The sequence below is a fragment of the Tachypleus tridentatus genome, chromosome 1, assembly GCF_004210375.1.
Source record: "Tachypleus tridentatus isolate NWPU-2018 chromosome 1, ASM421037v1, whole genome shotgun sequence".
NCBI classification, from domain to species: Eukaryota; Metazoa; Arthropoda; class Merostomata; order Xiphosura; family Limulidae; genus Tachypleus; species Tachypleus tridentatus.
Window position 1 is genome coordinate 45,916,135 of NC_134825.1, and position 13,555 is coordinate 45,929,689.

The window sequence follows — 13,555 nt, forward strand, 5'->3', positions numbered from 1 at the left end:
CATTCTTTCAACATAGCCTAAAACAAAAGCTTGAGTTAGGAATGGACATTAGAATGGGATGTAATATAACTTACCATTAAAATTTATAATAAACCTTAGATGTGCTATTAAAGAAACATAATTTATAATCAGTTATGGAGATACCGCTAAAATATATATATATTTTTAAACATTTTAGTGTGTGTTCTTTTTCTTATAACAAAGCCACAGCGGGGCTACCTACTGAGTCAATTGAGGGAATCGAACCCCCTGATTTTAGCTTTGTAAAATCAGTAGACTTACCGCTGTTCCAGCGACGGACTAACATTCTACTCTTTAGAGTAATTGTTGAATGACATTAGGTGTTTGCCCAAACAATTTTCACAAGTAAAAGGGATAATATTAATGAATAGTTGGTAATATACTAATTATAGATCTTAAGTTTTCTCTAATTATAATGGACTTTTAATAACTTGAGTGAGTTGATACATGAATTTTCATAATTCTTTTAAGTGTAACACAGAAGAATATAAAACGAAAACTTGGAAAAAGACATAATAAAAGCTTCTTAACTCATGCTCTTTAAATCAAAATAAAGTAAGAAATAAGAAATATAATTGAATACACTTGGTAATCTAGTGGAGTTTTATTAGAAGCGACTTTCTTTTCGTATGGAACAAACGAAGTAGAAATACTTCAATAGAAAGTTGTATATTGAAGAAAACAGTTATTGTTTTTTATTACGTTAGGAGGTGTGTGTGTATTTTCTTATAGTAAAGCCACATCGGGCTATCTGCTGAGTCCTATTACGTTAGAAAAGACGTTAAGTTGATAAAAAAAATCTTAAACGCAATTACAACTATCAAATTACTTGTTCTCGAAAATACATTAGCATCCGGTTTTGTGTCACTGTGACCCAAACTAAATCGTATCAGTTCTCAAGCTAGACAATGATGTTTTAGCTATGCATTAAAATAATTTTTCATTGGTGTTTAAAGCTTTTGATAGATCACTGTTTTCAGGTCAATCTTTAAAGCTTTTGATGGATCACTGTTTTCAGGTCAATCTTTAAAGCTTTTAAGGGATAACTGTTTTTAATCAATGTTTAAGGCTTTTGATGGGTCACTGTTCTCGGTCAATCTTTAAAGCTTTTGATGAGTCGCTGTTTTAAGTCAATCTCTAAAGTTTATAATGAGCCGCAGTTTTCAGTCAGTCTTTAAAGCTTTTGATGGGTTGCTGTTCTCACTCAATTTTTAATAAAGCTTTTGATGTGTCACTGTTCTCAGTATAGCACTGGCTATCACGAAAACTGAGAAATGAACACGATTGCCATACATTGAGATAAGGGTTTATTCCTTCTGGGTACCATTGGAGCGATACTTAATATACAAGGTTTGGTTTGGTTTGTTTTTTTTAATTTCGCACAAAGCTACTCGAGGGCTATCTTTGCTAGCCGTCCCTAATTTAGTAGTGTAAGACTAGAGGAAAGGCAGCTAGTCATCACCACTCACCGCTGACTCTTGAGCTACTCTTTTACCAACGAATAGTGGGATTGACTGTCACATTATAATACGCCCCCACGGCTGAAAGGGTGCTCATGTTTGGTGCGATGGGGATGCGAACCCGCGACCCTCAGATTACGAGTCGCACACCTTAACACGCTTGGCCATGCCGGGCCAACGACATGTTTGCAAATGATCAGTTCTCATTGGCCTTGTAAATTTCCTGCATATGGGGAAAAGTGAGAACGAGACTGAATTTTCCCGACAAAATTGGCGTTGTTGGGGTGAAGATAGGGGTCCAAATGCATTGTGTTTCTCTTTTTACTTTATCTGTATAGCATACTTGAATGAACCAGTTAGGAGTTTGATCATCTTCTGCCGGATATTCGACACATTTTTTACAGCATGTTTGTTGCTTGCCTAAACTTTCGTCACAAAAAAATATTTATTTTTCTTCCGAGATTTATCCTTAAAAGATAGAAAGTTGGACGTGTGCTGACAAATGGAATGTTGGGGATGGGGGTAACCCCCTCTCCTTTGCTACCTCCTTGTTCCTTATGCATGTTTATGGAGAAAATGAGAGATGTTATTGTGTAATTTCCAGGGGTTCCTGTGTTAGGTGTAGACTCTTGTTACGATAATAAACGTTGTCCTATATAGGAATGGAATTGTAACGCCTTAACTTATATGTTACTTTTTATTTACGAAATCCCGCCCACTGTTTAATATTAGTGTTTTAAATGACGTGGGTCAGTAGAAAGTAAATTCCTTACAGCAGTCGATAGCTTCGACCAAAGAGATTATTTTTACTCCTTGTGTTCCCTTAATTATCAGTAAATAGCAGGACTGGCCTATTACTGAAAGTAAAAGTAATAATAGCTTAAAATGTCGATCTGGGTTACAAGGTGCTATAAAAATAAAGGTAAACACACGTGAAAAAGTCAGTGGTTTGGAAACTAACACGTGGTCTGTGTTCGTGTTTCAGATATTGAATTTTGAGCTCCGAAAGAAACACAATTGAAGCTAAATTATGCTGAGAAAGGTAAGTTTTGATAATGTTAATCAAATCAAAAATATGTTCGTTTTAAATTTAGAAATGAGATTTCTTCGAAGGCAGCATTGTTAAACGTCTCAAATAGAACATAAACTCAATGAATCGAAGATAAATAGAATAATAATCTCTTAAACTCGCAAACAAATAAAAATGTCGTTCATTGCTATCAAATTTAGTTTAATAATCTAACTACCGAAACAGAATTCTGTTTCTCGCAGAGAAACATGGTAAGTGTTTTATTTAATTCTAATAGTGAAATATATCGAATTAGTATTTAAGTAATTAAAATAAACTAGGTTTTCTTATGATAGATTGTTCTTTTCGTTTCGATCGCGGTGGTTCTTGTCGTCGCCGTTCCTGTTCAATATGGTAACACCCATGAAATACACGTAAGTAACCTATAAGTAATAACACATAAATACGATTAGTATATGACTGGCAATGTTAAAGTTGTTTGAGAGCAATTTTGCACTGATTAGATATGCACTGGTATAGTTACATTTTATTACCGAATTATCATTTTCTTGTCTATAAAATATGATTGTTCATTCGTGCTGTTTTGACAGTTTTAGTTATTACAATTAAGCGGATTTCGAGCAAAATAAAAGTAGGGATTAGTGACATTAGTAGAATTTAGTAATTGTAAATGATTAATTTCAAAAACTAATGCAATGCGTATAACTTGCTTCTTTTGAGTTTTCATGTAAAGCTACACGAGGGTTATCTGCAGTAAGCGTCCCTAATTTAGGTAGCTAATCATCACCATCCGCCGCCAACTCTTAGACTACTACTTTTACCAGCGAATAGTAGAATTAACCATCAATAATAACGACCCCACAGGATTTGAACCCGCAACCCACAAATTACGAGTCGAGCGCCCTAACCACTTAGTCATGCCGGACAGCGAGCATAACATTTACATATATTAACACATGCTATTTTATTTGTGCAATATATAATTAGTGTAAATGGTAATTCACAAAAGTCTTCTATTCAAATGATCCACAAAAACAATTTTTTATTAGCACTTTTATGCTATAATTTGGCTCAAAAAATGTGCACAGAAAATTACAGAAATTATATTACAAAACTGTTTTAAAGCTTCTCTCCATAAATACCAAATGTAATTGTTTTATTTATGAACATTACACTGTGAGATATTTCACAATTTTGTAATTTATTATTAATCTAATAACATAGAACAAGATACTCAGATTAAAACAGTTTGGTGATATATATTTAAAAATTAAAGGTTGTATCCTGTCGGGCAAGGTTAAGACGTTTTTAACATTGTTATTTAAATATGTTATTATGTCGGCTGTTTGAAAATTTAAAGATATTATCATGTCGGTTTGAATTAAGACAACGCCCTAACTTAAGAGTGATTCTCTGACTTAATAGTAGTGTTCTTAAAATTTCGTTAATGGTTTTATTTTTCTGTTTTCAAAATTTAGTATTCATTTGCATTAATAATTTTAGAGCATAAACTGGCCAGGCATGGTCGGATGGTTAAGGCACTCGACTCCTCTTCCCAGCGTTGTGGGTTCGAATCCCCATCACACCAAACATGCTCCCCCTTTCAGCCAGGAGGTATTATAATATGAAGATCAATCCTACTATTCACTAGTGAAAAAAGTAGCCCAAGAGTTGGCAGTGAGTAGTGATGACTAGCGGCTTTCCATCTAGTCTTCTACTTCTAAATTAGGGACGTCTAGCGCAGAGAGCCCTTGTGTGACTTTGCGCGAAATTCAAAACAAACAAACCGTATTAACTGCCATAAAATAGTTGTTTTTAACTTTTTTCTTTTAAATGTCATCCTTAACCCATTTGCTGTCACAAACACAAACGCATCCTATATCCCTCATCCGTCTTTAATCTTAAACCCTGTGGGGAACTTAAGCAACTACATACCGAACTAGTAATGTGTAAAAAATTCCTTATTAAATTAGGCCTTGACTAAGATATTGAAAAAAGGAAAGTGCATGTTGACGTAATAGATAGTTGTTTGTTTCATTTTGTATGTAAATTATTCGACAATACCTAATTTTCACATATTTATTATTTTTGATTGCACTAAAACAGTCCAGAATAAAATATTGACCTAAACTTATTTGAATCTTATAGTAGATCGATACTGATATTTTTACAGAGTCCAGTTCAACCCTACAGTTACGGTTACCGAATTAAGGATGAGTATGATACTATTCAACTCCGGAAGGAGGAAACGGTAGGAAGTAATGTTGTTAGAGGATCTTATGGATACACAGATGCTGCTGGTTTGTACCGCAAGATAGAATATGTTGCTGATGCTCATGGTTTTCGTGCTTCAATTAAAACCAATGAACCTGGTACAGCAAATCAGAATCCAGCTAACGTTGAGATTATCAGTGAACAAGGACCACAGTTGCTCCAACCACTTACAGAGAAATACACTGCCCATGAAGAAAGAGAACGTCCAATTTCCAGCCACAAATCTGAACCAAATTATTACCAGCCAGCTTATAATTTGGTAGAGAAACAAGTGTCTATCCGAAGCTTGGCCTCAAACGCACCACGCTATGCATCCGTATACACCGCTCCAGCACTGTCTTCAGAATCAACTGATAAAAAAGAAGACGTACTTGAAATACTCGAAGAAAAATATTCTACGTTATGTAATTAAAAAAGTGGCTTTTCTACTAACCGATATTTCGACTGTTAGCGCAATAGTATTCAAGTTATTACAGCAGAATCCAAATATTTGGCCTGACATGGTCAGGTGGGTTAAAGCGTTCGACTAGTAATCCGAGGATCACGGATTCGAATCCCCGTCGCTCTAAATATACTCGCCCTTTCAGCCGAGGAGGCGTTATAATGTGACGGTTAATCTCACTATTCGTTGATAAAAGAGTAGCCCAAGAGTTGGCGGTGGATGGTGAGAACTAGCTGACTTTCCTGTAGTCTTACACTTCTAAATTAAGGACGGCCAGAGCAGATAGCCCGCGTGTAGCTTTGCGCGACATTCAAAAACAAACAATATAAATATTTTAATAAATAATTTGCATATTGCATTTGGATATAAATAACAACGACATATAATCAGGTAGTTATGGTTAGAACTACTGAATAGAACTAAAGATATTAACAGTATAATATGTTTATATGTAAATTTTAGAGCTAGTCTCCCAATCTTTGGATTGATAAGCTACAGAGAATGCACCTATTTAACATAGTCACAGCTGACTGATTCTCGTACTTTTAGGTTAATCTAACTGAATAGAGGGATTTAGCCGTCACTCTTACAACGCACCTCTGGTCTTAAAGTGAAAGTTTGTGGAAATTGAACAAGAATAGTAGAACCTGGGTTTCACAATTCGAGGCATTGGATTTTGGATTTGAGGGTTCGTGGTTGCTGTCCTATTGCACGAAAATGTGTGCTTTGCACTTGGAGGCCACGAGTATGCTTGAAGAATGATGGTTAACTAACCCCCTCCACCACCACCACTATTCGACAAAACAAGGAATAGGCGGTGGGTACTGTTAGTTAGCTACCTTCCCTCTAATACTGAATTGGAGATGGCTAAGCACAGATAGACAACGTATATATATTAACGCGCACGTTTTTGCCAAAACAATCTGCTTGAAAATATAAGAGTAAATGTAACCGTAAATGTAAAACCCTAAAAATACCTTTGAAGTTTCAAATATCTGGGTATAGGTATTTTATTGATTACTTAATGGGCAAGGAATGCGATAATTCAAAAAAGTTATTCCATATAATTTGGGTAAAACGTAGAACTTTTCTTGTTTAGCATGTAATGTCTTGCTTGTTTGCCTGATTATTTGTATACCGAAAATGTGACTTGGTACTAAATACACAATAATTTTATGTTATTTTCAACTACCTAACATAACGTAGAACATTTTTTGGGAGTTGTTGTTTTTTTTAAAAAAGATCACTGTTATTAAAAGAATGAAGAGTGGTATACTTGGTGGAAGGTATGAATGTGACATATAACATAGTATTTAATATCTGAGTATTGGTTTGTTTTCTGAATTTCGCGCAAAGCAACACGAGAGCTATCTGCGATAGCCGTCCCTAATTTAGCAGTGTAAGACTAGAGGGAAAGCAGCTAGTCATCACCATCCACCGCCAACTCTTGAGCTACTCTTTTACCGTCACATTATAATGCCCTCAAGGCTCTGGGTATCGGTATTTTACTAATTATTTAATGGGCAAAACTTATAATAGCGCAGAAAAGCTATTGCAGATATTTTGGGTAAAACTTGGGAGTTTTTTCGTTTAGCACGTGACGTGTCTTGTATGTTGTTTGTCTAGTTATATGTATATAGGAAATGTGGCTTGGTAATGAATATACAACATTTTTACCTTGTTTTCCACTACTAATATAATGAAAGGGTCTCTTTTGTTATGTCATGAATTTAGTTTTCACTTTATATTATTTTTAAAATAAACATATTGTACATGAGCACATTTAACTTTTCGTGCCTTCTTCTCTTGATAAATTAAACAAAAAAAACATGTAAAAGGCAAGTTTACAAGCGATTTATGTGTTACTATTTCCAGTGATGCTATCCTGTCTTTGAAAGCGTAATTTGTAAGTTAATTCAGTAGTATAACAACATCTATAAACCATGTTTCACCTATATTACTTACCAATTCATTAATCTGTACATTTAATCATTCGATTTTTATTCCACGACTGAATCAGTACATTACCTAAAAGTGCTTTAGTCTATTCCAGTTCTCATATGTTTCCTCAGCATTATATTTATATATTCATGCTTGTTTTTAATATATTCATATAAATACAATTTTGGTTAAACCTGTTGTTTAATAACAACGGGGTGTTTTATTTCGTTTTACCCCCTTATGGCTCAGCAGTAAGTCAGTGCACTCATGATACTAAAAACTGGGTTTTGATACCACCAGTGAACAGAGTATTGTGTGGTTTTGTGCCTGATCGTCTCCAATCAGTTGTTTGAGAGCTGTTTGGAAAACAAATATATATATATATATATATTATATATGTTGCTGCTCTTGGATATAGTTTAATATTTAATCAGTATATCAGACCTTTAAAAATAATAGTGTTAACACAGTTAGGATGTCAGGGTTTATATGCTTAGGGGCGCAGGCTGCTCCTAAGTTAGAGCTCTGGATTAGGGAGTTGGCTAGTTGGGTTGAAATCCACACTTTAAGCAGAGGTACATTAAGAGTGTGACAACCAATTCCTTAGCGTTGATGGCGGATGTTGAACGATATATACTTCTAGAATACATTTTAGAGTTTTTTTATAAAAATACTACAGTTAGCAAGCATAGTTATAGTCTACTAATCCTACAGATAGTTACGAACCGTAATAATACTATTACAACTAAACGTAATTATAAAAAAAGATTGTCACTAGCTATTTTTCTACAGGCAGTTATAATTAAATTGTAATTAGTTACTAACACAAAAAGTTATGACTAGAAGATACTAATATATTAATGACTGAAGTAACTATGAATGTATCCCTTAATTAACTAGTTTAGAATATATCTCTAGTCAGATGTGTTCACAAATGTAGATGTTCTACATGCAGTATATCATTTTCGGAATGTCGAACAGTTCTAAACATATACTAATGGTTTCACTCATATATATAGCTTGCGTTCGCCAAAGGCTAAAAATTCGTACCATTTCGACACTATATTTGAACCTTCTGGAGATAGGGGAAACCATCTCAAGGGGTATGTCAAACTCTTGTGTAATTTAGAATGAGTCAGTGGTTTTTCTTCACTGTAAATGGAACAGCTTCTGACTTATGCAGCGTTACAAATTAGAGGCTGTCCGGTAGGGTGTTGTTGTTTGTGATTAAACACGAAGCTACACAAAGGACCATATGTGCTCTAACCACTCTGGTAATCGAAACGCGGTTTCTAGCAATATATATCCGCAGACACACCATCTGATTGGTTAACTATATTTGATGACACAGTCATTTTGAATAAAGTATTAATATTCACTTCTGGCCAAAGCAAGGTACCTTCATAGATCAGAGCTATATATATGTACACATACACATAATAATGAACATAGCTAATAAGATATATTTTTCAAACTATATTTCTAAACAATACTTGTAGTAATTAAAATGCACTGTATCATAAGTGGTTAATCTAGCTAATTACGGCATTTTCGGTTATAAACCCAACAATATTTCACGAGGTATGATCAGTCAGAACAGTTTGAATAGTCATAGATTCGATATTTGAGTGAGGTGCAATTAAGAAACAGTGACACGGTCATTATCAAGTTATATCCTAGGTTCAAACCAGTGGAAAACTATCAATCCACAAGACTAAGTTTAAGACTGGAAAGACGGGACACCACAGAGGACTTGGATGGATTGAGAACTGTGAGCAATAATTTCAGACTCCTGAAGTATGCTTCAATAGAAGTCTCAGTGTTGGCATATAAAACTCTGTTAGATACCAACATCAATTATAAAGAAACTGGAGCAGTGTTGTTACAGTTATAAGAAGCACTATAATGTATAATTGCATGTGCTAGTTTTATGCTCGTTGTGCAATGAAGAAGCTGAAGACACTGTAATCTTCATAAAACAATATACTATTAACGTTACCTGTAGGGTAGAAAGTTCGCTATTCAGGTGGAACGTGCAATGTTGGCATGGCTAATGAAATTGAGATTTAGAAGGGATAATTAAACACTGGATTACAATGTTCTATCCTGGTTTTTGATGATCCTGATCCTATACCCTCTGAAAAGGGCAATTAAAGTATCCAGATCTAGCATGGCATTTCCTGCTGTGCAGCAAGGTTTAGTCTAACCAGTTAATATTGATAAAATAGCATGGATACGCATAGCCTACGCCATATTAGTGAGCAGTTATTAATGCAAGAAGGAATACTGTACCATTGTAATCAACCACTAAGTCATGGTTTTCAGTCTGTGATGCAGCTAGGAATCTTCAAAGGTGTGAGGTAAAATATTTAATAGAATTTATATAACACAAAATATGTAGGGCACAAAGGTGTTACCTGCACTCTTGTTAATGCTCAACTACAATTCTACTGGTTTCTTTTGACCTACGATGTAAAGTGTCGATGTCAATACTATACAGTATGTGCCATTCAGAAGAAAAGCTGGCCTAAACAAGGGACACTCAAGAATAGAATGGTTAAATCTTCTCTACTGATAGTAACCTTGGATATTACTAGTCTACTCTCAGAAATGGAAAAAGTTATTAGTATAACTTGTGGCCATCAACTACTTCACAAAGCTGAGGCATATTCATTGTTTGTACTTCAGTACAATCAACGGTTGATGCGTGGTGGAGCACTGGAGGAGTTTAAAACGTATCAAACTAGTTTCAAAAGGCAGCTGTTCTTTGACTTATGAAAAGATGTACAAGCATTTTATTATATCACATTCCTATCCGATAATTTGGCAGAATGGAAGATACATATACTAACTGGAATGTCAGGATGATACACCGTACAACAGAAGAGAGATCTACAGGCTGTTCACTAGAAATACTTACGATCGAAAGAAAACCATGATCCGAGTCAGTGTGATATATAGCCATTTCCCAAAGTAGCTGTCCCACAGTATCTACAAAAATACGTGTAGTGATAAAGCTCTAACTTTAAGACACAAGCTTATACATCAGTAGCTGAGAAAGGCCAACATATACTAAAAGAAGTGATCTGATAGAACAGTAAGCGAACAAATATACCAGCATAGAGACTAGGTGTGGTTTTGGCACGTAATGATGGCATAGAAACAGCTTTGCTCTTTTGTTATATTTGATAGCACATAGATAGAAGCACGTTAGAAAACTGCAGCTATGGAATTAAAATATTTAGGGTGAGTGTGTGTTTGTTTGTTTTTTATAACAAAGCCACATCGGGCTATTGCTGTGACCACAGAGGGAAATCGAACCCTTAATTTTAACGTTGTAAATTCGTAGATTGCTGCTGTCCCAGCAGGAAACAAACTATTTAGGAGTGGATGAAATTACAAATAGTAAATGAAATTTCTAGGCATTAGCTTGAATGTCGCATCAAATGTCAACTAGATTTATTTAGTGTTTTATTTTATGTCAAGAATATTTTGAATCATGCAGATTAAAATATTTTATAGAATATAGGTTTCTAACATTTGGTCAGTACAAGTTAAAGAAGCGTGAAAATGTAAGTAATGTAAGCTATAATTTACCGTACATGAGTCAAAAACTAATATACGTGCATGGCACAATTTTGAAGGTTGCATCAAGCTAGTATAGATTTGTATTTTTCACAAAGTCGTGAGGGAGAGATAATGTAAGCGTTAATAGACTTTAACAATCAGAGGTAGAAGTTGCCACTTATACAGCAGTTAACATGAATCAGTTCATGTGTGTAGGAATTAATTTTGCAGTCTGGGCCCCTTCCCTACTCGACCTGGTTATGTAGAAGTGGAGTATATGTGGGTCATAGGGTAAGCTGTGTTGACTATTGTTACAGGAATGACTTAAAAGAATAGCAAAACTGTAAGTGTTGGTAAATCAGAAACACGAAGAGCCTTATGAAACCAAGAAGTTAATACATATTAAGGATACTTTTTCTACAGTTAATAAATTTGCGAACACCAGTAGAAATATTGCATAACCAAAGTAGTTGTTTTAGCATTCTGTCTTTAAAGATAGTTTCACAGAAAATTATAGTTGTATAATAGGGAATAGTTGATCTTTCTATAACTTGCATATCTAGCTGACTTTCTGATTAAATGGAATTGAGATGACCTTAGATTTTTCAGTCTGTAGTTTTGATATCTAAGATCGAATTCTTTGTCCTTCTAGTTATATTGTTCTTTAACCAACTAGTGACATTTATTTTGTTCTAGTTAGCATTATTCAAACCGCACGATAGGAAATATATATAAAGTGAACCAGAATACTGAATACCATCTCTTTGACAAAAATCTACCTTGTATGGCCAGTCTCAAGACTCCTGGTATTGCCTTGACATGAAATATAGTGGAGCCTATCGATGAAGATGTGTTGCTAAATTACATGTTAATTGGAACTTCACTGCATTTGTCATTGGGTAAGTATTGACGTCTACTATGGCTGGGCCACACCTCTCAACTGAAGACTAGCTAGTCAATAGCAAGTCAACTCTGGGCATATTGGCAACAGCAGCAAAACAGCTAATTAACATTACAACACCAACAAGACATAGTTTGTAAGTGGCTTAAAGACGAAGGATTACAGTGACACCTTTCCCAACTCCTAAAGAAATGACATCAAGACAGTCTTTACAACACCAGAAATCAATCATTAAGTGTCTTATCAATGGATGTCCAATAATTTTGGAAAAACGCCATCAGTTGTGCACCCTTTTTCAACAGGACCACTACATCCCAGAGCAAATGATGACCTCTTGATGGCCTCTTGAGGGTCAGTGAGGTTCCACTGATATTGCAGAGGTAAAGGTAGAGTACCAGTCTTTATCAGTGAAGACCCTGTTAATTATCATCATCTCTATTACAGGCAGCGTTATGACCCACAGCATGGTAGCTGGCCAAACCTTACATCCAGCTATTATGACATGGTGAAAGCAAAGATGTTTAAAATGAATGAAAAGCCTCTATCTCAACAGTAGTCAAACAAAAGTTGTTCAAGAGAATTCTCAACTTGCCACAATAGCAGTCAGAGATCAACCTTGCGATGACCTCATCTACATACCATTACCGTACAACTCACCTTGCAGCAGATCTCGATGCTGAAAAAAAACAGTCAGAAGATAGCATGATGGCACTAAGTAAATGCATATTTTGCACAGTTTGTGTGTTAATGTAAACACACAATTGTTGTAAGTTATGAATACCCTTACATTTAAAAAGATTGTTTGGTTTATTTATTTGTGGATATAGATAATACTTAAGAAGTGATGCATTGTAAATCTTAATGCTATTTATTTTGGTTTTGTACAATATTTTACCGTGTTTAATATTTCTGATTTTATGATCTAAAGTAAAAGATTGATTTTGCTCTTTATTTACCTCTAATGTAGTAGAGCTATTAAAAATGTTTATTTATGTTTAATCATATTTTATTCTAATTTAATTAAAGAACCTACATAAATATGTATATATTTCATTTCTTACTTTAGGTTTATTTCGTATCTGCAATTGTACTTGCTCTGTTTATTCTGTTAAGTAATTTTGATAATGAATCTTATTTAAAGGATAGTTGTATAATATGTATTGATTATATATTGAATTGTTTTCATTTTTTAGTTACTCTACCCCAATGGCACAACAGCAAGTCTGAAGGCCTGTAACGCTACAAATCAAGTTTTGATACCCGTGGTGGGCACAGCACAGATAGCACATTTTTGTAGCTTTGTGTTTAACTCGAGACGAATAAACAAAGATAATTCTTTTTCGTATCACCATTGTCACTTCATTTGTAAAAGGTGTTTTATTATGTGTCTGAATAATAACGTTGTTAAAGATGTTTGTTATGATCTAACCAACAATTGTTAAAGGGTTGTATTCTTTGTCTTGTAAGGGTGTATATATACGTTTAATTGGTTTTAAAGTTTACCGTTAATCTTGGCTTGTGAAAAAAATCTGGAGTAGGAGGGATATGTTATGTAATCATACAGTGCATTTGCAACCTTCTTCATATATATATATATATTAAATATTTGTCAACTATTATGTTTATGTGCAGTTTCATACAAATTATGATCCAAAAAGAGCCGTTAAATTGATATCTCTTCAGCTAACTACACTACATGGCTAAACGTATGAGGGTAACTGACCATTACTCCCATATGTGCTTGTTGAACAATTTATTCCAAAACCATGGCATTAATATAGAGTTGGTCCCCCTTTGCTACTACAAAAGCCTCCACTCTTCTGGGAAGGCTTTTCACTAGATTTTGGAACATGTCACCGGGAATTCGCTTCTATTCAGCCACAAGAACATTAATGAGGTCGAGCTCTGATATCGGGAGA

At 34.7% G+C, this 13,555-nt stretch overlaps 1 protein-coding gene across 1 annotated transcript; it reads left to right on the plus strand.

Moving 5' to 3' along the window:
- Window positions 1-2,264: 2,264 nt before the first annotated feature.
- On the plus strand, window positions 2,265-6,904 carry LOC143248773 (uncharacterized). Its single transcript, XM_076497503.1, has 3 exons — window positions 2,265-2,523; window positions 2,847-2,924; window positions 4,685-6,904. The coding sequence occupies exons 1-3, from the start codon at window positions 2,512-2,514 to the stop codon at window positions 5,195-5,197; spliced, it is 603 nt and encodes a 200-aa protein (XP_076353618.1). The 5' UTR covers window positions 2,265-2,511; the 3' UTR covers window positions 5,198-6,904.
- The last annotated feature ends 6,651 nt before the right edge of the window (window positions 6,905-13,555 follow it).